The 26,324-nt window shown below is 44.7% G+C and overlaps 1 protein-coding gene across 1 annotated transcript; it reads left to right on the forward strand.

Annotated features, from left to right (window-relative positions):
* Positions 1–1,300: 1,300 nt before the first annotated feature.
* On the forward strand, positions 1,301–25,451 carry LOC110473897 (signal-induced proliferation-associated 1-like protein 3). Its single transcript, XM_077789111.1, has 10 exons — positions 1,301–1,410; positions 5,953–7,157; positions 9,606–9,736; positions 12,415–12,603; positions 15,473–15,647; positions 17,928–18,031; positions 19,471–19,628; positions 23,065–23,659; positions 25,004–25,278; positions 25,418–25,451. Exons 2-10 carry the CDS (start codon positions 6,071–6,073, stop codon positions 25,449–25,451), a joined length of 2,748 nt encoding a protein of 915 aa, XP_077645237.1. The 5' UTR covers positions 1,301–1,410; positions 5,953–6,070.
* Positions 25,452–26,324: the final 873 nt, after the last annotated feature.

Consider the following 26,324-nt stretch of genomic DNA (forward strand, 5'->3'; position numbering starts at 1 on the left):
TTTGGGGGGTCCCAATTTGGGGGGCGTTCCCAGTTTGAGGGGGAACCCAAGTTTGGTGGGGGGGAAATCCCAGTTTGGGAGAGAAATCCCAGTTTGGAGGATCCCAGTTTGGGGGGGGATCCCCAGTTTTGGGGGTAAATCCCAGTTTAGAGGGGAAATCCCAGTTGGGGGGGGGAAATCCCAGTTTGGGGGGGAAATCCCAGTTTGGGGGGTCCCAGTTTGGGGGGGGTCCCCAGTTTGAGGGGGATCCCCAGTTTGGGGGGGATCCCCAGTTTTGGGGGGTAAATCCCAGTTTGGGGGGAAATCCCAGTTTGGGGGGGTTCCCCAGTTTGGGGGGGAAAATCCCAGTTTGGAGGGTCCCAGTTTGGGGGGGGTCCCCAGTTTGAGGGGGATCCCCAGTTTGGGGGGGATCCCCAGTTTTGGGGGGTAAATCCCAGTTTGGGGGGGAAATCCCAGTTTGGGGGGGTTCCCCAGTTTGGGGGGGAAAATCCCAGTTTGGAGGGTCCCAGTTTGGGGGGGGATCCCCAGTTTGGGGGGGATCCCCAGTTTTGGGGGGTAAATCCCAGTTTGGGGGGGAAATCCCAGTTTGGGGGGGAAATCCCAGTTTGGGGGGGGAAATCCCAGTTTGGAGGGTCCCAGTTTGGGGGGGATCCCCAGTTTTGGGGGGGAAATCCGAATTTTGGGGGGGGTAAATCCCAGTTTGGAGGGTCCCAGTTTGGGGGGGGATCCCAAATTTGGGGGGGAATCCCAAATTTGTGGAGGATCCCCAGTTTTGGGGGTAAATCCCAGTTTTGAGGGGATATCCCAGTTTGGGAGGGTCCCAGTTGGGGGGGTTCCCCAGTTTGGGGGGGAAACCCCAGTTTCGAGGGGAAATCCCAGTTTGGGAGGGTCCCAGTTGGGGGGGGGTTCCCCAATTTTGAGGGGATCCCATCTTTGGGCTTGTCCCACTTTTTCTTGGAGCGGGGGGGGGGCAATCCCCAGTTTGGGATCTCCCACTTTATCACTCCCCCATTCATTTCGGGCGAATCCCCGGTTTGGCGCCTCCTCGCTATGAAGGGCTCCCCAATTCCCCTGCGGCGCCCCTAATTTAGAGGGGGGACACCCCCAAATTCCGGGGATCCCCCCCCTTCAAAACGCGTCCTGCGCCTTTAAGACGCTCCCCCCTCACACCCAACCCCGCAGCGCCCCCTAGCGGCGCGGAGGTCTTCCCGCCTTTTCCTTAAGCCCCGCCCCTCCGCTTCGGCCTCGCTCGGGCCGCGCTCGGCCCTTTCCGCCAGAACCGGCTTTCACCGAGACGGGGGTGGGGGTGTCTCATTGGCCGGTGCGCTCGCGCCGCCCCCCCCTCATTGGCCGGGGCGCTCGCGCCGCTTCCGCCGCGCCCCCCCATTGGCCGCAGCGCTCGCGCCGCCGGTGAGTGACAACCAACACTTCCCCCCCCCCCCCCCCCCAACCCTTTCCCCTCAACCCCTCAGACCCCCGCGGGCGGCGGGAGTGGGCTGGGGGGGGGGGGTTTGGGCTCCGTACGCTGCCGCCGCCGCTTTCCGCCGTTTTCCGGTAAGGCCCGCTGTTAAAAGGCTGCGGGAAGGTTTTGAAGGCCTTCAAAGAAGCGAAGGCGGCGGCGCCGGGAGGCCCCGGAGCGCTCGGGAGTCCCCCCCACCCCCGGGGGGTTTTTGTGCCGGGGCCGCGGGGGCTGCCGGGAGTTGTAGTTCCGAGGGGCGCGAGCCCCGAGGGAGGGGAGGGGCGGGGGAGGGCGGGAAACGAGAACCGGCGGGTCCCGAGGGGAAAATGCGGAGTTTTGGGGCGCCTGGGGAGATTGTTGAGGTAAAAATCCTGATTTTGGGGTTCCTGAGGGGTTTGGGGGGAAAAATTCTGATTTTGGGGGTTCCTGAGGGGTTTTGGGGGAAAAAAACTGATTTTTGGGGTCCCTGAGGGGTTTGGGGTGAAAAAAACTGATTTTTGGGGTTCCTGAGGGGTTTGGGGCTGGTTTTGCGGTGAAAAATTCTGATTTTTGGGGTTCCTGAGGGGTTTGGGGGAAAAAATTCTGATTTTTGGGGTTCCTGAGGGGTTTGGGGAGAAAAATTCTGATTTTGGGGTTCCTGAGGGGCTTGGGGGGAAAAATTCTGATTTTTGGGGTTCCTGAGGGGTTTGGGGGGAAAAATTGGGATTTTGGGGGTTCCTGAGGGGTTTGGGGGGAAAAATTCTGATTTTTGGGGTTCCTGAGGGGTTTGGGGTGAAAAAATTCTGATTTTTGGGGTTCCTGAGGGGTTTGGGAAGAAAAATTCTGATTTTGGGGGTTCCTGAGGGGTTTGGGTGAAAAATTCTGATTTTTGGGGTTCCTGAGGGGTTTGGGGTGGATTTTGGGGTGAAAAATTCTGATTTTGGGGTTCCTGAGGGGATTTTGGGGTGGATTTTGAGGTAAAAATTGGGATTTTTGTGGGAAATTTGGAGTTCCTGAGGGGTTTTGGGGTTCCTGAGGGGATTTGGGGTTGGATTTTGAGGTAAAAATGGAATTTTTTTGAGAATTTTGTGGTTCCTGCGGGGATTTAGGGTTGAATTTTGAGGTAAAAATTGGGATTTTTGGGGGAATTTGGGGTTCCTGAGGAGATTTAGAGTTGAATATTGAGGTAAAAATTGGGATTTTTGGGCTTCCTGAGGGGTTTGGGGTGGATTTTGAGCTGAAAATTAAAATTTTTTGAGAATTTTGGGGTTCCTGAGGGGATTTTTGGGTGGGTTTTGAGGGGGAAATTTGGATTTTTGGGGGAATTTGGGGTTCCTGAGGGGTTTGGGGCGGGTTTTGGGGGGAAAAATTCTGATTTTTGGGGTTCCTGAGGGGTTTGGGGTGGATTTTGAGGTAAAAATTGGGATTTTTGTGGGAAATTTGGAGTTCCTGAGGGGTTTTGTGGTTCCTGAGGGGATTTTGGGGTGGGATTTGTGCTAAAATTTGGGATTTTTAGGGTTCCTGAGGGGTTTGGGATGGATTTTGAGGTAAAAATTAAATTTTTTTGAGAATTTTGTGGTTCCTGAGGGGATTTAGGGTTGAACTTTGAGGTAAAAATTGGGATTTTTGGGAGAATTTGGGATTCCTGAGGAGATTTAGAGTTGAATTTTGAGGTAAAAATTGGGATTTTTGGGGTTCCTGGGGGGTTTTAGGGTTGAATTTTGCGGTAAAAATGGAATTTTCTTGAAAATTTTGTGGTTCCTGAGGAGATTTTTGGGTGGGTTTTGAGGGGCAAATTTGGATTTTTGGGGGAATTTGGGGTTCCTGAGGGGATTTTGGGTGTTCTTGAGCGTTTTGAGGTTGGATTTTGTGGGAAATTTTGAGATTCTTGGGGTTCCAGAGGGGTTTGTTGTGGATTTTGAGGTAAAAATTAAATTTTTTTTGAGAATTTTGTGGTTCCTGAGGGGTTTGGGGTGGGTTTTGAGGTAAAAATTGAAATTTTTGTGGGAAATTTGTGGTTCCTGAGGGGTTTTAGGGTTGGATTTTGAGGTAAAAATTCTGATTTTTGGGGGAATTTGGGGTTCCTGGAGGGTTTTGGGGTTGGATTTTGAGGGGGAAAATTTGATTTTATGTTGGAATTTGGTGTTTCTGAGAGAATTTAGGGTTGGATTTTGAGGTAAAAATTGGGATTTTTGGGGTTCCTGAGGGGTTGGGATGGATTGTGAGGTAAAAATTAAATTTTTTGAGACTTTTGTGGTTCCTGAGGAGATTTTGGAGTGGGGTTTGAGGGGAAAATTTTGATTTTTGGGGGAATTTGGGGTCCCTGAAGGGTTTTGAGGTTCCTGAAAGGATTTAGGGTTGGATTTTGAGGGGAAATTTTGAAATTTTGGGGAAATTTGGAGCTCCTGAAGGGTTTGGGGTTGGATTCTGAGGGAGAAAATTGAGATTTTTGGGAATTTGGGGTTTTGGGGTTCCTGAGGGGATTTAGGGTTGGATTTTGAGAGGAAAATTGAAATTTTTGGGGGTCCTGGGGTGGATTTTGAGGTAAAAGTTGGGATTTTGGGGTTCTGAGTGGATTTAGGGTTGGATTTTCTGGGAAAAAAATGAGATTTTTTGGGAATTTTGTGGCTCCTGGAGGGATTTGGGGTTGGATTTTGGGGTTAAATTCGTGTTTTTCTCCGATCTCCCTTTGCCCTTTCTTTGTTTCCCCCTGGGGCCCCTCATTAATGAGTCCCTCGTTAATTAATCCCTCATTAATGAGCCCCTCATTCATGAGTCCCTCGTTAATTAATCCCTCATTAAGGAGTCCCTCGTTAACGAGCTCCTGACCTCGTTACAGGAGGAGCTCCCACCCCATTGTAGGGGTTGGGCTTGAGAATTCCAGGATTTTTTTGGGAATTTGGTATTTTTTTGGAAATTCTGGAATTTTTGGGGGGAATTCCAGAATTTTTGTAATTCCAGGTTTGTTTTTTTTTTTAATCCCAGGATTTTTTTTGCCAATCTCTGGATTTTTTTTTTGGGAATCCCAGGATTTCTTTTTTTGAGAATTCCAGGATTTTTTTGGCTAATTTGATATTCTTTTGGAAACTCTGGATTTTTTTTTATTAATTCCTTTTTTTTTTTTGTCAATTCCAGATTTTTTTTATTTTTAATTCCAGGATTTTTTTGGTCAATTCTGGAATTTTTTTGGGCATTCCAGGACTTTTTTGGCAATTCAAGAATTTTTTTGCAATTCCAGGATTTTTTTTTTGAGAACTCCAGGATATATATTTTTTTTTTGTCAATTCTGGATTTTTTTTGTCAAATCCAGGATTTTTTTTTTTTTTGAGCATCCCAGCATTTTGTTTGCAATTCCTTTATTTTTTTATCAATTCCAGATTTTTTTTGTCAGTCCCAGAATTTTTTTTGACAATTCCAAGATTTTTTCTTTTGACAATTCCAGAATTTTTTTTTTTTGAGAATTCCAGGATTTTTTTTGTCAATTCCAGGATTTTTTCTGCAATTCCTTCATTTTTTGGCCAATTCCAGGATTTTTTTTTTTTTTTTGAGAATTCCAGGATTTTTTTGGTCAATTCCAGATTTTTTTTGGTCAATTCCAGGATTATTTTTGCCAATTCCTTTATTTTTTTTTGCAATTCCAGCATTTTTTTGTCAATTCCAGCATTTTTTTTGCAATTCCAGGATTTTTTTGAGAATACCAGCATTTTGTTTGCAATTCCTTTATTTTTATATCAACTCCAGACTTTTTTTGTCAATTCCAAGATTTTTTCTTTTGGCAATTCCAGAATTTTTTTTTTTTGAGAATCCCAGGAATTTTTTTGTCAATTCCAGAACTTTTTTGTCAATTCCAGGATTTTTTCTGCAATTCCTTCATTTTTTTGGCCAATTCCAGATTTTTTTTGGTCAATTCCAGGATTATTTTTGCCAATTCCTTAATTTTTTTTTGCAATTCCAGCATTTTTTTTGCAATTCCAGCATTTTTTTTGCAATTCCAGGATTTTTTTTTTTTTGAGAATCCCAGCATTTTGTTTGCAATTCCTTTATTTTTTTATCAACTCCAGACTTTTTTTGTCAATTCCAAGATTTTTTCTTTTGACAATTCCAGAATTATTTTTTATTTGAGAATTCCAGGAATTTTTTTGTCAATTCCAGAACTTTTTTGTCAATTCCAGGATTTTTTCTTTTGACAATTCCAGAATTATTTTTTATTTGAGAATTCCAGGAATTTTTTTGTCAATTCCAGGATTTTTTCTTTTGACAATTCCAGAATTATTTTTTTTTGTCAATTCCAGAACTTTTTTGTCAATTCCAGGATTTTTTCTTCAATTCCTTCATTTTTTTGACCAATTCCAGGATTTTTTTTTTTTTTTGAGAATCCCAGGATTTTTTCCCACAATCTCTTTAATTATCAATAATTCCAGGATTATTTTTTGGGGAAATCCATAATTTTATTAGTGAACCCCATAATTATTTTACCAATCCCCTCCCTTTAACCCTCTTTTTCTCTCCCACAGACCTCCCACCATGCGCCGCCGCCGCCGCTGCTCCGCTCTCACCCCGGAATTCCCAAATTTCCTCCCGGAATTCCCGAACTTTCCGCCGTTCCTGCCTTGATTTCCCGAGGCCGCCGCCATGAGCTCCCAGCGCTCGGAAATCCCCGCCCTGCCCAAAATGGGCGTCCGCGCCCGCGTGGCCGAGTGGCCCCCGCGATCCAAAGATTCTCCGGAAATTCCCAAAAACCCTCGGAATCTTCCCCCCTCCCAACCCTCCTTCAAACCCTTCCACCGCCGCTTCCTCCCCAGCTCCAAAGAGTTGGAATTCCAAGACGGAATTTTGGGAATCCCCTTGCGCCAGCGCAGCAGCAGCGAAGCGACGCTGAGCGAGTGCGACGCCGAGGAGACGCCGGAGAGCCGCGGCAATTCCGGCCTTTCCGCCGGATTTTTCCGGGAATACGGCAGCACCTCTTCCATCGACGTCCAAGGAATCCCCGAGCAAAGCTTCTTCCAGATGCTCGACGAATTCCGGGCGAAAAAACCCGAATTTTCCGCCGGCAAATCGGAAAGCCGCGACGACGAGAACCAAGAGGAAATCCGGGATGAAATCCGGGAACAGCAGCCCAAGGAAAAACCCCGGCGCCGCTGCCTGAAAACCGACGACTCCATCTTCAAAAAACTCCGCAGCTCCCGGCACGACGCCGACGCCGCCGAAGATTCCCGAATTCCGGAGGCGCCAAAAGCGTGGATTTGCCGGAAAAGCTTCGCCCACTTCGACGTCCAGAGCATTTTGTTCGAGGCCGTCTCGGTGCGCTCGGCGTCGACGCGGCGCCGCAACACCACCACCGGCGCCTCGGCCGCCTCGGCCGGCGCCGATCCGGCGTTTCCCGGCGCCGAGGATCAGAATTCCAAGGAAAACCTGGAGAGGGATTTGGGGGACAACACCAGCAACGAGCTGCTGTTGAGCTGCCCCCATTTTCGCAACGAGATCGGCGGCGGCGGCGGCGGCGAGCGCGACGTCAGTTTTGCCAAGTCGGCGTTTTCGGCGGCGCCGAATTCCGGGTTTTTTACGGAATGCGGGAACGGAGGCAAGGTGAGCAACGCCGGCGTTTCCATCCTGGAATTCCCCAAGGAGCAGCGGAGGAACCCCGAGAGGGTCGGCGGTTACGGCGTGGAGCACGCCGACCTCGGCGCCACCTACTACCGGGACTACTTCCTCGGAAAAGGTTTGGGATTTTGGGTTTTTTTGGGAATTTCTTGGGAATTTGTCGGGAATTTATTGGGAATATTGAAAGGATTTTTTGGGATTTTTTTGGGAATTTATTGGGAATTTTTGGTGATTTTTTTGGTGATTTTTTGGGAATTTTTAGAGGTTTTTTGGAGGATTTTTAATGATTTTTTTTGGTGATTTTTGGGGATATTTTTCAGAATTTTTTTGGAATTTTTTAAAGATTTTTATGGGATTTTTGGGATTTTTTTGGAACTTTGTGAGATTTTTTTTGAGATTTCTTTTTGGGGAATATTCTGGAATTTTTGGAGGATTTTTTCGGATTTTTTTTTGGATTTTGTTCAATTTTTAGAGAATTTTTCTAGTAATTTTTTGGGGATGTTATTGGATTTTTTTGGAAATTTTTGGTGGTTTTTTTTGGGAACTTTTTGGAGATTTTTGGGGAATTTATTTTGATTTTTCGCAAATTTTTTTGGAATTTTTTTGTGGATTTTTTTTTAATTTTTAGGGGATTTTGCGGGGAATTTTTTGGGATTTTGGGGGAATTTTTTGGGGGATTTTTGGGTCTGTGGGGAGCAACGGAGGAACCCCGAGAGGGTCGGGAGTTACGGCGTGGAGCACGCCGACCTCGGAAAAGGTTTGGGATTTTGGGTTTTTTGGGAATTTATTGGGAATTTGTCAGGAATTTGTCGGGAATTTTGAAAGAATTTTTTTTAGGATTTTTTGGGATTTTTTTGGGAATTTATTGGGAATTTTTGGTGATTTTTTTGGTGATTTTTTGGGAATTTTTAGAGGTTTTTTTGGAGGATTTTTTGGTGATTTTTTTTGGTGATTTTTGGGGATATTTTTCAGAATTTTTTTGGAATTTTTTAAAGATTTTTATGGGATTTTTGGGATTTTTTTTGGAATTTTGTGAGATTTTTTTTGAGATTTTTTTTTTTTTTGAATGTTCTGGAATTTTTGGAGGATTTTTTCGGATTTTTTTTTTATTTTGTTCAATTTTTAGAGAATTTTTCTAGGAATTTTTTGGGGATGTTTTTGGATTTTTTTTGGAAATTTTTGGTGTTTTTTTTGGGGAATTTTTAGGAGATCTTTGGGGAATTTATTTTGATTTTTCGCAAATTTTTTTGGAATTTTTTTGAGGATTTTTTTTTTAATTTTTAGGGGATTTTGCAGAGAATTTTTTGGGATTTTGGGGGAATTTTTTTGGGGATTTTTGGGGAATTTATTGGGAATTTTTGGTGATTTTTTGGGATTTATTTTTTTGATTTTGGGGGATTTTTTTAGAGTTCTTTTGGAATTTTTAAAAGATTTTTATGGTATTTTAAAGGGATTTTTAAGGGAATTTTTGGGATTTCTCTGAGATTTTTTTTTGGGGAATATTTTGGAATGTTTGGAGGATTTTTTTTAAATTATTTTTTTATTTTTAGGGGAACTTTTATGGGAATTTTTGGGAATTTTGGGAAAATTTTTGGAATTTTTTTTCTTTTTTAAAAATTTTGTTCAATTTTTAGAGAATTTTTCTAGGAATTTTTCGGAAATTTTTCGGGATGTTTTTGGGAATTTTTTGGAGATTTTACGTGAATTTATTTTGATTTCTTTTGGAACTTTTGGAGGTTTTTTTGGATTTTTTTGGAGAATGTTTTGGACTTTTTTTGGAATTTTTATGGGAATTTTTAAACATTTTTTGGGGATTTTTTTGGAAATTTTGAGAATTTTTTGGAGGTTTTTTTGAGATTTTGGGGGGATTTTTTTGGGTTTTTTTGGGGAAATTTTCGAGATATTTTGGGAAATTTTTGTGATTTTTTTATTGGAGTCTTTGGGGGGCATTTTTTTGGATTTTTTGGCAATTTTTGGTGATTTTTAAAATTTTTTTACAGTTCTCTTGGAATTTTTAAAATATTTTAATGGTATTTTAAAGGGATTTTTTAGGGGATTTTGGGGATTTTTTTTGAATTTTTGGGGATTTTTTGGGATTTTGGGGGAATTTTTAGGATATATCTTGGGGCCTTTTTTGGATTTTTTGAAAAGATTTTTTAGATTTTTTAAAAAATTTTTGGGATTTTTGGTGAATTTTTTGGTGATTTTTTGGGGATTCTTTGGAGGATTTTTTCTGAGATTTTTGGGGGGTTTTTTTGGGGAGTTTTTTAATTTTTGGGGATTTTTTTGGGATTTCTTTTTTTTAATATTATTTCTTTTATTTTTCAGAAATTTTTCTGGACCTTTTTTGGGGATTTTTTTTTTTCCCCCCAGAATTTTTTTTCTCCCTTGCCCCCAAAATTCCGCCCCGCAAAATTCCCATTTTTCCCCATTTTCCCCCCATTTTTTCCCATTTTCCCCCCCAAAATTCCTATTTTTTTCCATTTTCTCCCTTTCCCCCCCATTCTCACCCCCAAAATTCCCACTTTTTCCCACTTTTTCCCATTTTTTCCCTTTTTTTCCCCAGAACACTCCAACTACTTTGGCGTGGACGAGCGGCTGGGCCCGGTGGCCGCCAGCGTCCGGCGGGAGCGGCTGGAGGAGTCCTCGGAGCACGGCCCCCAGTTCCAGCAGCGCCTCATCTTCCGCACCAGCCAGGTCCAAAACCTCCAAAAACACCCCAAAAACACCCCAAAAACAACAAAAAAAACACCCAAAAAAATCCCGCCAAAAAAAACAGAAAAATCCCCGAAAAAATCCCAAAAAAACAGTCAAAAACACCCAAAAAATTACAAAAAAACGGCCAAAAAATCACAAAAAAATCACCAAAAACCGAGGAAAAAATCTTCACAAAAATCCCCCAAAAACCAAGAAAATTGCCCCAAAATACAAAAAAAAAAATCCCAAAAAATCCCCCAAAAAATCCTGGGAATTCCCCAAAAAATTGGGATTTTGGGTCCCCAGTTCCAGCAGCGCCTCATCTTCCGCACCAGCCAGGTCCAAAACCTCCAAAAATACCCCAAAAACACCCAAAAACACCCCAAAAACACCCAAAAAAAATCCCCCTAAAAAAACCAGAAAAATCCCCAAAAAATCCCAAAAAAATGGTCAAAAACACCCAAAAAATTACAAAAAAATGGCCAAAAAAATCACAAAAAAATCACCAAAAACCGAGGAAAAAATCTTCACAAAAATCTCCCAAAAAACCAAGAAAATTTCCCCAAAATACAAAAAAAAAAAATCCCAAAAAATACCCCAAAATTCCCCCAAAAAATTGGGATTTTGGGTCCCCAGTTCCAGCAGCGCCTCATCTTCCGCACCAGCCAGGTCCAAAACACCCCAAAAACACCCCAAAAACACCCAAAAACACCCCAAAATTCCCCCAAAACACCCTAAAAACAACAAAAAAAAATCCACTAAAATTCCTTCAATTTTGGGCTAAAATTCCCCCAAATTTGGGATAAAATTGCCAGAATTTCAGGACAAAATTGCCACAATTTTGGGCTAAAATCCCTCAATTTTAGGATAAATTTTCCACAATTTTCGTATCGATTTTGGACTAAATTCCCACAATTTTGACCTCAAATTCCCTCAATTTTGGGCTAAAATTTCTCATTTTTGGTGCCAAATTCCTGAATTTTGAGCTAAAGTTCCCTGAATTTTGGGCTAAAATTCCCCCAGTTTTGGACTAAATTCCCCAAAATTTTGGACTAAAATTCCCCCAATTTTGGGCTGAAATCCCTCAATCTTATAATAAATTTTCAACAGTTTTGGTGTCAATTTGGGGCTAAAATTCCTTAATTTTGGGCTCAAATTCCACCGATTTTTGGCCTAAAACCCCCAAATTTTGGTCCAAACCCATTCCAACCCCATTTTCCCCAAATTTCCTCAATTTTTCCTTAAATTTCTCCCATTATTTTTCCCTTTCCTAGCTGGTGACACTGGCATCAAATCTGAGAATTTTTGGGTCAAATCTCTCAAATTTGGACTCAAATTCCCTCAATTTCAGGATAAAATTCCCTCAATTTTGGTGCCAAATCCCTCAAAATTGGGCTCAAATTCCCCCAATTTTGGACTAAAATCCTCTTGATTTTGGGACAAAATTCCTCCTTTTTGGTGCTAAAATCCCCTCAATTTTGGGCTCAAATTATCACAATTTCTGGATAAAATTCCTTCAATTTTGAGATCAAAATCTCAGAATTTTGGGCTAAAATCCCAATTATTTTTAGATAAATTCCCCACAAATTTGGAATCAAATTCCCACAATTTTGGGCTGAAATCCCCCAATTTTGGGCTAAAATTCCTCATTTTTGGTGCCAAACCACTGATTTTTGGGCTCAAATTTCCCCAATTTTGGACTCAAATCACCTTAATTTTGGGCTGCTAAAATCCCTCAATTTCAGGATAAATTTTTCACAATTTTTATGTCGATTCTGACCCAAAATTCCTCATTTTTGGTGCCAAACCCCTGAATATTGGTCTCAAGTTCCGTTACTTTTGGGCTGAAATTCCTCATTTTTGGTGCCAAACCAATACTTTTGGGCTCAAATTTCCCCAATTTTGGGCTCAAATTTCCCCAATTTTGGACTCAAATCACCTTAATTTTGGGCTAAAATCCCTCAATTTCAGGATAAATTTTCCACAATTTTTATGTCGATTCTGACCCAAAATTCCTCATTTTTGGTGCCAAACCAATATTTTTGGGCTCAAATTTCCCCAATTTTGGGCTGAAATTTCCCCAATTTTGGGCTGCTAAAATCCCTCAATTTTAGGATAAATTTTTCACAATTTTTATGTCGATTCTGACCCAAAATTCCTCATTTTTGGTGCCAAACCCCTGAATATTGGTCTCAAGTTCCGTCACTTTTGGGCTCAAATTCCTCATTTTTGGTGCCAAACCAATATTTTTGGGCTAAAATTCCCTCTATTTTGGGCTAAAATTCCCCCAATTTTGGACTCAAACCATCCCAATTTTGGGCTAAAATCCCTCAATTTTAGGATAAATTTTCCACAATTATTATGTCGATTCTGACCCAAAATTCCTCATTTTTGGTGCCAAACCACTGATTTTTGGGCTCAAATTTCCCCAATTTTGGACTCAAACCACCCCAATTTTGGGCGAAAATCCCTCAATTTCAGGATAAATTTTCCACAATTTTTACATCAATTCCGACCCAAAATTCCCCGATTTTGCCGCCAAAACCCTGAATTTTGAGCTAAAACCCCCCAATTTTTGACCTAAACCCCCTGAATTTCACTACCCAACTCCAATTTCCCCCAAATCCTTCCCCATTTTCCCCAAATTCCTCCTTTTTCACCCCAAATTCCTCCCCCAGCTGGCGACGCTCCGCGGCTCCATCCTGGAGGACGCCACCCCCAGCACGGCCAAGGCCGGATCCGGGCGCGGGATCCCGGCGCGGGATCTGCTGGAATTCCTCCTGCCCGAGCTCAACATCCACTGCCTGCGCCTGGCCCTGGCCTCGCCCAAGGTCCCCGAGCAGCTCCTCAAGCTGGACGAGCAGGGGGTGAGAATTCCGGGAATTCCTGGGAATTTTTTGGGAATTTTTGGGGGATTTTCGGTGATTTTTTGGCGTTTTTCGGTGGTTTTTTGGGATTTTTTTGGTGATTTTTTGGGATTTTTTTGGTGATTTTTTGGTGATTTTAGAGGATCTTATTGGATTTTTGGGAATTTCTGGGATTTTTTTAGGAATTTCAGGGAATTATCTGGAAATTTTTGGGATTTTTTTAGGAGTTTTTTGGGGTTTTGGGGATATTGCGCTTTGGCACATACCAAGGCTTGCAAGAGCTCAAGGCTTGGAGGATTCCTGGGATTTGGGGATTTTTGGGGAATTTTCGGTGATTTTTTTGGGAATTTTTAAGGGTATTTGGGAATTTCTGGGAGTTTTTTGGGAATTTTTGGGGAATTTTCACGGAATTTTTAGGATTTTTTTAGGAGTTTTTTTGGGATTTTGGCATTCTGGGCTTTGCCACATTCCAAAGCTGGGAGGATCTCAAGGCTTGGAGGATTCTTGGAATTTGGGGATTTTCTGGGATTTTCTTGGTGAATTTTTGGTGATTTTTTGGTGATTTTAGAGGATCTTATTGGATTTTTGGGAATTTCTGGGATTTTATTTTGGAATTTTTGGGAATTTTTGGGAATTTTTGGCATTTTTAAGGGATTTTTTAGGGATTTTTAGAGGTTTGGGTGTTTTCGCATTTGGCGTATTCCATGGGTTGAAGGATGTCAAGATTTGATGGATTCTTGGAATTTGTGGTGTTTTTTGGGAATTTTCGATGATTTTTTGGGAATTTCTGGGAGTTTTAGGGAATTTATGGGATTTTTTTGGGACTTTTTTTGGGAATTTTCTGGGAATTTTCCAGATTTTTTAGGAGTTTTTTGGGATTTTGGGGGTATTGTGCTTTGGCACATACCAAGGTTTGAAGGATCTCAAGGCTTGGAGGATTCCTGGGATTTGGGGATTTTTTTGGGAATTTTTAAAGATATTTGGGAATTTCTGGGAATTTTTTGGGAATTTTTGGGGAATTTTCACAGAATTTTTAGGGATTTTTTTTTAGGGATTTTTTGGGATTTTGGGCGTTTCGGGCTTTGCCGCATTCCAAGGGTGGAATGATCTCAAGGCTTGGAGGATTCCTGGGATTTGGGGGTTTTTTTGGGAATTTTCAGAGATTTTTTGGGAATTTCTGGGCGTTTTTAAGGATTTTTTAGGAATTTTCTGGAATTTTGGGGGTTTTTTTGGGAATTTTTGGGAATCTTTTGGGATATTTTTGGGGAATTTTCTGGGATTTTTTGGGGATTTGGTGAATTCCAGGGGGTTAAAGATCCCAAGGGTTGAAGGATTCCTGGGGCTCGGGGATTTTTGGGATTTCATTTCTCCATCCCAAAACTGCTCCAACCACCCCAAACATTCCCAAAGCCCCAAATTCCCAAATCCCAAATCCCCCAAACCCCAAATCCCCAAACCCTAAAATCTCCAATCCAAAATCTAAATCCGAAATCCTCAAATACCAAATCCCATAAATCCCAAGTCTTCAAATCCCCAAATCCCCAAATCCCAATTTCCCCAAATCCCCAAACCCCAAATCCCATAAATCCCATAAATCCCATAAATCCCATAAATCCCATAAATCCCAAATCCTGAAACCCCCAAAATCCCAATTTCCTCAATCCCTAAATCCCCAAAATACCAATTTGCCCAATTCCCAAATCCCCAGATCCCAAATCCCACAAATCCCAAATCCCACAAATCCCATAATCCCCATAAATCCCACAAATCCCATAATCCCCATAAATCCCACAAATCCCAAATCCCCAATCCCAATACACCAATTTCTCCAATCCCCAAATTCCATAAATCCCAAAATCTCAATCTCCAAACCCCAAATCCCACAAATCCCAAATCTCCAAATCCCACAAATCCCAAATCCCATATATTCCGTAAATCCCAAAACCCTTAAATCTCAAACCCCCAATCCCATAAATCCCAAACCCCAAATCACATAAATCCCAGCCCCATAAATCCCAATTTCCCAATCTGCAAATCCCCAAACCCCAAATCCCATAAATCCCAAATCCCCAATCTCCAAATCCCCAAACCCCATAAATCCTGTAAATCCCACATCCCATAAACCCCAATCTCCAAATCCCATAAATCCCAAACCCCAAACCCAATAAATTCCAAATCCCATAAATCCCATAAATCCCAAATCCCATAAATCCCAAAATCCCCAAACTTGCAGCTGTGCCGGCGGCGCGTAGGTGGGGATCCTGTACTGCAAGGATAAATCCCAAACCCCAAATCCCATAAATCCCATAAACCCCAAATCCCATAAATCCCATAAATCCCAAACCCCAAATCCCATAAATCCCATAAATCCCATAAATCCCATAAATCCCAAATCCCATAAATCCCAAACCCCAAATCCCAAAATCCCAAATCCCCATTTCGCAGCTGTGCCAGCAGCACAAGGTGGGGATCCTGTACTGCAAGGATAAATCCCAAACCCCAAATCCCATAAATCCCATAAATCCCAAATCCCATAAATCCCAAACCCCAAATCCCATAAATCCCATAAATCCCAATCCCCATAAATCCCATAAATCCCATAAATCCCAAATCCCATAAATCCCAAAACCCCAAATCCCATAAATCCCATCTGGCAGCTGTGCCGGCGGCGCAAGGTGGGCATCCTGTACTGCAAGGATAAATCCCAAACCCCAAATCCCATAAATCCCATAAATCCCAAATCCCATAAATCCCAAACCCCAAATCCCATAAATCCCATAAATCCCAATCCCCATAAATCCCATAAATCCCATAAATCCCAAATCCCATAAATCCCAAAACCCCAAATCCCATAAATCCCATCTGGCAGCTGTGCCGGCGGCGCAAGGTGGGCATCCTGTACTGCAAGGCCGGGCAGAGCTCGGAGGAGGAGATGTACAACAACGAGGCCGCCGGGCCCGCGCTCGACGAGTTCCTGGCGCTGCTGGGCGAGAAGGTCACCCTGAGGTCCTTCAGCAAGTACGCGGCGCAGCTCGACACCAAGAGTGAGTCTGGCCACCTCCCCGGGACTTCACCGGGAGATCCCAAAAGCTGGAGGAACCCAAGGGTTGGAAGATCTCAAAAGTTGAAGGATCTCAAGGGTTGGGAGATCCCAAAAGTTGAAGGATTTCAAGGGTTGGGAGATCCCAAAAGTTGAAGGAACCCAAGATTTAGAAGATCCCAAAAGTTGAAGGATCTCAAGGGTTGGGAGGTCCCAAAAGTTGGAGATCCCCAAGGGTTGGGAGATCCCAAAGGTTGAAGGAACCCAAGATTTAGAAGATCCCAAAAGTTGAAGGATCTCAAGGGTTGGGAGATCCCAAAGGTTGAAGGAACCCAAGGGTTGAAGGATCTCAAGATTTGGAAGATCTCAAAGGTTGAAGGATCTCAAGAGTTGGGAGATCCCAACACGTGGAGGATCTAAAGGGCTGAAGGATTCCAAGGGTTGGGAGATCCCAAGGGTTGGAACCTCCTGGGCGAGAAGGTGACCCTGAGGTCCTTCACCAAGTACGCGGCGCAGCTCGACACCAAGAGTGAGTCTGGCCACCTCCCCAGGACTTCACCGGGAGATCCCAAAAGTTGGAGGATTTGGAGTTTGGGAGACCCCAAAAGGGTTGGGAGAGCCCAAAAGTTGAAGGAACCCCAAGATTTAGAAGATCCCAAAAGTTGAAGGATCTCAAGGGTTGGGAGGTCCCAAAAGTTGGAGGATCCCCAGGGTTGGGAGATCCCAAAGGTTGAAGGAACCCAAGGGTTGAAGGATCTCAAGATTTGGAAGATCTCAAAAGTTGAAGGATCTGAAGAGTTGGGAGACCACAAAAGTTGAAGGAACCCAAGGGTTGGGAGATCCCAAAACTTGGAGGATCTCAAGGGTTGGAAGATCCCAAAGGTTGAAGGAACTCAAGGGTTGGGAGATCCCAAAAGTTGAAGGATCCCAAGGGTTGAAGTATTCCAACAGCTGGAGAAATCCCAAAATTTGGGATTTTCAGGATTTCACCGGTTCCAATTTTCGGGATTTCATCAATTCCGGTTTTTGGGATTTCACCATCTCCAATTCTGGCCATTTCACCGTCCCCAATTTTTCGGGATTTTATTATCTCAAATTTTTGGGATTTCACCGGATTCCGATTTTTGGGATTTCACCGGTTCTGATTTTTGGGGATTTCACCATCTCAGATTTTTGTGGTTTCACCGTCCCCGATTTTTGGGATTTCACCAGTTCCAATTTTTGAGATTTTACCGTCTGCGATTTTTGGGATTTCACCGTCCCTGATTTTCGGGATTTTACTGTTCCAAATTTTGGGATTTCACCGTCCCCGATTTTCGGGATTTTATTGTCTCCAATTTTTGGGATTTCACTGTTCCCGCTTTTCGGGATTTTACTGTTCCAAATTTTGGGATTTCACCGTTTCTGATTTTCGGGATTTCACTGGTTCCAATTTTTGGGATTTCATCGGTTCCAATTTTAAAGATTTCACCTTCCCCAATTTTCGGGATTTCACCGGTTCAAATTTTGGGGATTTCACTGTCCCAGATTTTTGGGATTTCACCAGTTCCAATTTTTGGGATTTTACCGTCTACGATTTTTGGGATTTCACCATCTCCGATTTTCGTGGTTTCACCGTCCCCAATTTTCGGGATTTCACCATCTCCAATTTTGGGGATTTCACCTTTCCCAATTTTGGGATTTCACTGTCCCCGATTTTGGGGATTTCACCATCTCCAATTTTGGGGATTTCACCGTCCCCGATTTTGGGATTTCACCGTCCCCGATTTTGGGGATTTCACCGTCTCCAATTTTCGGGATTTCACCGTCCCCAATTTTCGGGATTTCACCTTTCCCGATTTTGGGGATTTCGCCATCCCCGATTTTGGGGATTTCACCGGTTCCAATTTTGGGGATTTCACCAGTTCCAATTTTTGGGATTTTACCGTCTGCGATTTTTGGGATTTCACCTTTCCCGATTTTGGGGATTTCACCATCCCCAATTTTGGGATTTCACCGTCCCCGATTTTGGGGATTTCACCATCTCCGATTTTGGGGATTTCACTGTTCCCAATTTTGGGATTTCACCGTCCCCGATTTTGGGGATTTCACCATCCCCAATTTTGGGATTTCACCGTCCCCGATTTTGGGGATTTCACCATCTCCGATTTTGGGGATTTCACCTTTCCCAATTTTGGGATTTCACCGTCCCCGATTTTCGGGATTTCACTGTTCCCAATTTTGGGGATTTCACCATCTCCAATTTTTGGGATTTCACCGTCTCCGCTTCTCCCGTTTCCCGCAGCCGATTCCACGGGGACGCACTCGCTCTACACCACCTACCAGGACTACGAGATCATGTTCCACGTGTCCACCATGCTGCCCTACACGCCCAACAACCGCCAGCAGGTACCGCCCCAGCCGCCGCGCCTTCTCCAGGGATTCCATCGTGGAGATCGGGAGGTCCCAGGGCTTGGGAGGTCCAAGGGTTGGAGGATCCCAGGGGTTGGTTGGGAGATCCAAGAGTTGGAGGATCCCAAAGGTTCCAAGAGTTGGCGGATCCCAAGGGTTGGGTGGTCCAAGAAGTTGGAGGATCCCAAGGGTTGGGTGGTCCAAGAAGTTGGAGGATCCCAAGGGTTGGGTGGTCCCAGAAGTTGGAGGATCCCAAGGGTTGGGTGGTCCCAGAAGTTGGATAAACCCAAGGGTTGGGTGGTCCCAAGAGTTGGAGGAACCCAAGGGTTGAGAGATCCAAGAGTTGGAGGATCCCAAGTGTTGGATTGTCCCAAGGGTTGGTTGGGAGATCCAAGAGTTGGAGGATCCCAAGGGTTGGGTGGTCCCAAAGGTTGGTTGAAGGATCCAAGGGCTGAAGGATTCCAAGAGTTGGAGGATCCCAAGGGTCGAAGAATTCCAAGAGTTGGTTGGATAAACCCAAGGATTGGATGATTCCAAGGGTTGGAGGATCCCAAGGGTTGAAGGGTTCCAAGGGTTGAAGGATTTCAAGGGTTAGAAGATCCAAGAGTGGGAGACCCAAGAGTTGGAGGATCCCAAGGGTTGGGTGGTCCCAAGGGTTGCTTGGAGGATCGTAAGGGTTGAAGGATTCCAAGAGTTGGGTGGGAGATCCAAGAGTTGGAGGATCCCAAAGGTACCAAGAGTTGAAGGATCCCAAGGGTTGGAGGATCTCAAAGGTTGGAGGATCCCAAGAGTCAGAAGATCCCAAGGATTGGTTAATTCCAAGGGTTGGAGGATCCCAAGGGCTGAGTGGGAGATCCAAGAGTTGGAGGATCCCAAGGATTGGGAGATCCCAAAAGTTGAAGGATTTTGAGAGTTTGAGAGATCCCAAAACTTGGAGGATCTCAAGGGTTGAAGGATCTCAAGATGTGGGAGATTCCAAGAACTGGGAGATGCCAAAGGTTGAAGGAACTCAAGGGTTGAAGGATTCTAAGAGGTGGAAGATCCAAGAGTTGGAGGATCCCAAGGGTTGGTTGGGAGATCCAAGAGTTGGAGGATCCCAAGGGTTGGGTGGTCCCAAGGGTTGAAGGATTCCAAGAATTGGTTGGAGGATCCCAAGGGTTGGTTGGGAGATCCAAGAATTGGAGGATCCCAAAGGTTGGAAGATCCCAAAGGTTGGGAGATCCAAGAGTTGGAGAATCCGAAGTGTCGGACGATCCAAGAATTGGAAGATCCCAAAACCTGGAACATCTCCAAACTTGCTTGCCTGATCCCAAGGATTAAAATCTCCCAAAAACTCAACGATCCCAAAACTTCTTTGAACCATCCCAAATCTTCATCCCACCCATTCCCAAATTTTTTTTTTTTTGGGGGAAAAACCCAAAAAATTCCCATCCCAGCTCCTCCGGAAGCGCCACATCGGCAACGACATCGTCACCATCATCTTCCAAGAGCCGGGCGCGTTGCCGTTCACGCCGCAGAACGTCCGCTCGCACTTCCAGCACGTCTTCATCATCGTCCGCGCCCACCAGCCCTGCTCCGACAACGTCTCCTACAGGTGGCTCCCAAAAAATTCCCAAAAATCCCCAAAAACGGTGAAAAACGAGCAAAAGTTGGCCAAAATGCGCAAGAATTCCGAAAAAAAATAGCAAAAATCGGTAAAAAATCGCAAAAATTTGCAAAAAGTAACGGAAACGTCTCGAAAATGCCGATGTCAGCGGATCCGCCGGTCCTGGGAGTTGGGAATACCAAAAATTCCAAAAAATTCCCCAAAATTCCCAAAAATTAGCGAAAATTTATCAAAAATTTCTGGAAATTCCCATGATTTTGTAAGAAGTTGCCCAAAATTTGCAAAAATTCCCAAAAGTTTGCAAAAAATCTGGAAGATCAGCAAGAATTTGCAAAAATTGCACAAAATTTGAAAAAATTCCCGAAAAATACAAGAATTGGGAAAAAATGAGCGAAAAATTGGCCAAAATTTGCAAGAAATTCTGAAAAAATATCAAAAATTGGTAGCAATTCCCCAAGATTTACAAAAAGTAACCAAAACTTCTTGAAAATGCCGATGTCAGCGGATCTGCAGGTCCTGGGAGCTGGGAATACCAAAAATTCCAAAAAATGCCCCAAAATTCCCAAAAATATGCAAAAATTTATCAAAAATTTCCGGAAATTCCCACGATTTTGTAAGAAGTTGCCCAAAAGTTTGCAAAAAGTCTGGAAAATTAGCAAGAATTTGCAAAAATTGCCCAAAATTAGAAAAAAATTCCCCAAAAAGTGCAAAAATTGGTAAAAAATGAGCAAAAACTGGCCCGCATGTCCAAGAAATTTCTAAAAAAATACCAAAAATTGGTAAAAAATCTCAAAAATTTGCAAAAAGTAACCAAAACTTCTTGAAAATGCCGATCTCAGCGGATCCGCCTGTCCTGGGAGCTGGGAATACCAAAAATTCCCCAAAAATACAAAAATTGGTTAAAAATTCCCCAAAATTAGCAAAAATTTATCAAAACTTTCCAGAAATTCCCATGATTTTGGAAGAAGTTGCCCAAAATTTGCAAAAATACCCAAAATTTGCAAAAAATCTGGGAAGTCATCAAGAATTCGCAAAAATTGCCCAAAATTAAAAAAAAATTCCTAAAAAATACCAAAAATTGATAAAAAATGAGCAGAATTTCCCCAAAATTTTCAAAAAATAACCCAAATTTTCAGAAAATAACCCAAAATTACCAAAACTTTCCAGAAATTCTCATCCCATTGGAACTGGTGGGCTTGGGAATTTGGAATCCCAAAAATTCCCCAAAAATACCAAAAATTGGTAAAAAATGAGCAAAAATTCCCCAAAATTCGCAAAAAATTCCCCAAAAATACCATACTTGATAAAAAATTAGGAAAAGTTCCCCAAAATCCGCAAAAATTCCTAAAAATCGGTAAAAAATGAGAAAAAAAATCCCTCAAAATAACCAAAACTTTCTGAAGATTCCCAAAAATTACCAAAATTTTCCGTAAATTCTGATCCCATTGGATCCGCTGGGCTCAGGAGGTGGGAATCCCAAAAATTCCCCAAAAATACCAAAAATCGGTAAAAAATGACCAAAACTTTGTGGAAAATCCCCAAAATTTGTAAAAAATTTTCCAAAATCCCCCCAAAAATTCCAAAAATTTGGCAAAAATTCCCCAAATTTGGTTGGGGAGGTGGGGGTGGGGTTGGAGAACGACTCCGGGGGTTTTCTGGTGGGATTTGGGGAGAATTTTTGTATTTTGGAAGGAATTTTGGGATGGATTTTCCGGGAGGGATTTTGGGGTTTGGAGTTGACGGAGTTGGGTCAAGACTTGGGTGATCCCAAGAGTTGAAAGATCCCAAAAATTGGTTGGAGGATCCCAAATATTTTTGGAGGATCCCAAAAATTTGTTGGATGACTCCAAGAGTTGAAGGATTTCAAAAATTGGTTGGAAGATCCCAAAAATTGGAGGATCCCAAGAGTTGAAGGATCCCAAAAGTTGGTTGGAAGATCCCAAAAATTCTTCGGAGAATCCCGAGAGTTGGAGAATCCAAAGAGTTGAAGGATCCCAAAAATTGGTTGGAAGATGCCCAAATTTTTTTGAAGGATCCCAAAAATTTGTTGGATGATCCCAAAAATTCAGTGGAGGGTCCCAAGAGTTGGAGAATCCAAAGAGTTGAAGGATCCCAAAAATTGGTTGGAAGATCCCCAAAAATTTGTTGGAGAATCCCCAAAATTGGAGGATCCCAAGAGTTGAAGGATCCCAAAAATTTGTTGAAGGATCCCAAAACCTTTTTGGAACGCCCCCAAAACCCAATCCCAAACCCTTCCCAATCCCAGACCTCACAAAAACCCCAACTCAACCAAACCCCAAAAATCCCCCAAAACCCCCAAAAATCCCCCAAAACCCCCAAAAATCCCCTAAAACCCAAAATCGCCTAAACCCCAAAAATCCAAAAACCCCCAAAATCCCGAAACCCCAAAAACTCCCTAAGCCCCCAAAATCCCAAAAAAACCCCAAAAATCCCCTAAACCCCAAAATCCCCAAACCCCAAAAACTCCCTAAACCCCCAAAATAACCTAAAACCCCCAAATCCCCTAAAAACTCCAAAATCCCCCAAATCCCAAAATCCCCTAAAACCCCCAAAATCCCCAAAATCCCCTAAACCTCCAAAATCCCGAAACCCCAAAAATCCCCAAAATCCCCCAAACCCTGAAAATCCCCTAAAACCCCAAATTCCCCAAATTCTCCTAAACCCCCAAAATCCCCTAAAACCCCCAAATTCCCCAAAATCCCCAAAATCCCCAAAATCCCCTAAAAACCCCAAAACCCCCCTTTTTCCCCCCAAACCCCCTAAAACCCTCAAATTCTCCCAAATCCCCTAAACCCCAAAATCCCCTAAAGCCCCAAAACCCCCTAAAAACCCCAAAACCCCCTTTTTCCCCCCAAACCCCCTAAACCCCAAAATCCCCCTTTTTCCCCCCAAACCCCCTAAAACCCTCAAATTCTCCCAAATCCCCTAAACCCCAAAATCCCCTAAACCCCCAAAACCCCCTAAAAACCCCAAAACCCCCTTTTTCCCCCCAAACCCCCTAAACCCCAAAATCCCCCTTTTTTCCCCCAAATCCCCTTTTTCCCCCCAAAATCCCCTAAAAACCCCAAAACCCCCCTTTTTCCCCCCAAACCCCCTAAACCTCCAAATCCCCCTTTTTCCCCCCAAACCCCCTAAACCCCAAAACCCCCTTTTTCCCCTAAACCCCAAAATCCCCTTTTTTCCCCCCAAACCCCCTAAACCCCAAAATCCCCTTTTTCCCCTAAAAACCCCAAAATCCCCTTTTTCCCCTAAAAACCCCAAAATCCCCTTTTTCCCCTAAAAACCCCAAAATCCCCTTTTTCCCCTAAAACCCCAAAATCCCCTTTTTCCCCTAAAAACCCCAAAACCCCCCTTTTTCCCCTAAAAACCCCAAAATCCCCTTTTTCCCCCCAAACCCCCTCAGCGTCGCCGTCACTCGCTCCAAGGACGTCCCGCCCTTCGGGCCCCCGCTGCCGCCGCCCGGCCGCGCCTTCCGCCGCTCCGACCTCTTCCGCTCCTTCCTCTTGGCCAAAGCCATCAACGGCGAGAACGCCGCCCACAAATCCCAAAAATTCCTCGCCATGGCCACGCGCACCCGCCACGAATACCTGCGCGACCTGGCCGAGAACTACGCCACCAACACGCCCTTGGAGGCGGCCGGCAAGTTCAACCTCATCTCCTTGGCTTCCAAAAAACGGGAGAAATCCAAGGCGAGGCCCTTGGCCGAGTTGGAGAGCGCCGGCGCCGTTTCGTGGCGCGTCTCGGCGTCGGATTTTGGCCGGGGCGGGGCGGAGGTGCCGTGCGTTTTGGGGATCTCCAAGGAGTTCTTGGTGCTGGTGGATCTGGAGGGGAAGGAGGTGGTGTTTAATTGTCTGGCCGGGGACGTGGTGGGGTGGAACGTCGAGGGCGCGGCGTTGAGGATCTACCACGGGCGCGGAGATCTGGTGAGCGTCCGGGTCGGCGCCGAGCCGGGAGGAGACGGAGGAGAGGAGGTCAAGGAGATCGTGCAGAGGTTGAAGGTGAGCGGGGTTGGGGGGAAAAATGGGGGGATTGGGGGAAAATTGGGGGGAAATGGGGAAATTGGGGGAAAATGGGGGAAATAGGGGGGAATTCGGGGAAAAATTGGGGGCAAATGGGGGAAATTGGGGAGAAATGGGGGGAAATGGGGAGAAATGGGGGGAAAATTGGGGGAAAATTGAGATAATTGGGGGAAATTGGGGGGAATTCGGGGAAAAATTGGGGGGAAATTGGGGGAAATTTGGGGGAAATTGGGGGAAATTCGGGGAAAAATTATGGGGAAATTGGGGGAAAATGGGGGAAAATTGAGATAATGGGGGGAAAATGGGGGAAATTTGGGGGAAATGGGGGAAACTGGGGGGAAAATTGGGGGGAAATGGGGGAAACTGGGGGGAAATGGGGGGAAAATGGAGGAAACTGGGGGGAATTGGGGGAAATTGGGGGAAAATTGAGATAATGGGGGGAAAATGGGGGAAATTGGGGGGAAAATGGGGGAAATTGGGGGGGAAATTAGGAAACTTTGGGGGAAAATTGGGGGGAAATTGGGGGAAATGGGGGGAAAATGGAGATAATGGGGGGGAAATGAAGAAAATAGGGAGAAAATTGGGAAATTTGGGAGAAATGTGCAAAAAATTGGGGAGAAATTGGGGAAATTTGGGGGAAATTGGGGGAAAATGGGAAAACATTGGGAAAATGGGGGGAAATTGGGGGAAAAATGGAGGAAACTGGTGTGAAATGGTGGAAATTTGGGTTAAAATTGAGGAAATTGGGGTAAAATGGAGGAAATTGGGATGAAATTGAGGAAATTGGGGTAAAATAGTGGAAACTGGGATAAAATGGAGTAAAATGGAGGAAATTAGGGTTAAAATGAATGAAATTGGCATAAAATGGCGGAAGTTGGGGTGGAACTGAGGCAATTGGTGTGAAATGGTGGAAATTTGGGTTAAAATTGAAGAAACTGGAGAAATTGAGGAAATTGGTGTGAAATGGTGGAAATTTGGGTTAAAATGGAGGAAATTGGGGTAAAACTGAGGAAACTGGTGCAAAATGATGGAAATTTGGGTTAAAATTGAGTAAACTGGTGCAAAATGGAGGAAATTGGCGTTTAAGAGGTGTAAAACGGCGGAAATCGGGGTAAAACCAGCGGAAATTTGCTTTCAAACGTCGTAAATCGATAAAAAAAACCGTGAATTGTCAAAGAAGCGGAAAACTCGAATCTCTCGGCGACGACCGCGCGCCAAAAAACGGCCCAAGACCCAAAAACGCCGCCGAACCGCGGCAAAAAGAGAAGAAAAAAAAAAAAAAAAATCACGATTTTGGGTACAAAACTTGGAATTTTTTTTCAGATGACGACGCCGGGCTGCGCCACGGTGGACATGACGCTTCGCCGCAACGGGTTGGGCCAGTTGGGGTTCCACGTGCACCCCGACGGCAGCGTGGCCGAGGTGGAGGAGTACGGCTTCGCCTGGCAGGCCGGGCTGCGGCGCGGCAGCCGCCTCCTCGAGGTCTGCAAGGTGGCGGCCGTGGCGCTGAGCCACGAGCAGATGATCGACCTCCTGCGCACCTCGGTCACCGTCACCGTGGTCATCGTGCCGCCCCACGAGGATGGCACGCCCAGGAGGTTGGTGGCATTGATGGCACTTGGGTGTCATGGAGGTCATTGGTGGCATTTGGGTGTCATGGAGGTCATTGGTGGCACTTGGGTTTCATGGAAGTCATTGGTGACATCTTGGAGCCATTGGCGCCATCTTGGTGTCCAGGGTGCCATTGGTGCCATTGGGATGTCTTGGTTGACATTGGTGGCACTTGTGTGTAATGGCGGTCATTGATGGCACTTGGGCGTCATGGAGGTCATTGGTGCCATCTTGGTGCCATTGGTGCCATCTGGATGTCTTGGGTGCCATTGATGGCATCTGGATGTCTTGGTTGACATTGGTGGCACTTGGGTGTTGTAGATGTCATTGGTCACATCTTGGTGCCATTGATGGCATCTGGATGTCTTGGGTGCCATTGGTGGCACTTGGGTGTCATGGAGGACATTGGTGCCACCTTGGTGCCATTGGTGCCATCTGGGTTCCATTGGCGCCATTGGTACCATTTGGATGTCTTGGGCGCCATCTTGGTGTCATGGATGTCATTGGTGGCACTTGGGTGTCATGGAGGACATTGGTGCCACCTTGGTGCCATTGGTGCCATCTGGGTTCCACTGGCGCCATTGGTACCATTTCGATGTCTTGGGTGCCATCTTGGTGTCATGGAAGTCATTGGTGCCATCTGGATGTCTTGGGTGCAGTTGGTGGCACTTGGGTGTCATGGAGGTCATTGGTGCCATCTTGGAGCCATTGGTGCCATCTTGGAGCCATTGGCGCCATCTGGATGTCCTGGGCGCCGATGGCGCCGGTGGCACCGCCTCCTCGAGGTCTGCAAGGTGGCGGCCGTGGCGCTGAGCCACGAGCAGATGATCGACCTCCTGCGCACCTCGGTCACCGTCACCGTGGTCATCGTGCCGCCCCACGAGGATGGCACGCCCAGGAGGTTGGTGAAGGTGTTCATGATGGTTGGGTGTTGGTTGGTGGCATCTGGAAGTCTTCGATGGCATTGGTGGCACTTGGGTGTCATGGATGCCATTGGCGACATCTTGGTGCCATTGGTGCCATCTGGATGCCT

This window comes from Lonchura striata, chromosome 31, assembly GCF_046129695.1.
Source record: "Lonchura striata isolate bLonStr1 chromosome 31, bLonStr1.mat, whole genome shotgun sequence".
Classification (NCBI taxonomy): domain Eukaryota; kingdom Metazoa; phylum Chordata; class Aves; order Passeriformes; family Estrildidae; genus Lonchura; species Lonchura striata.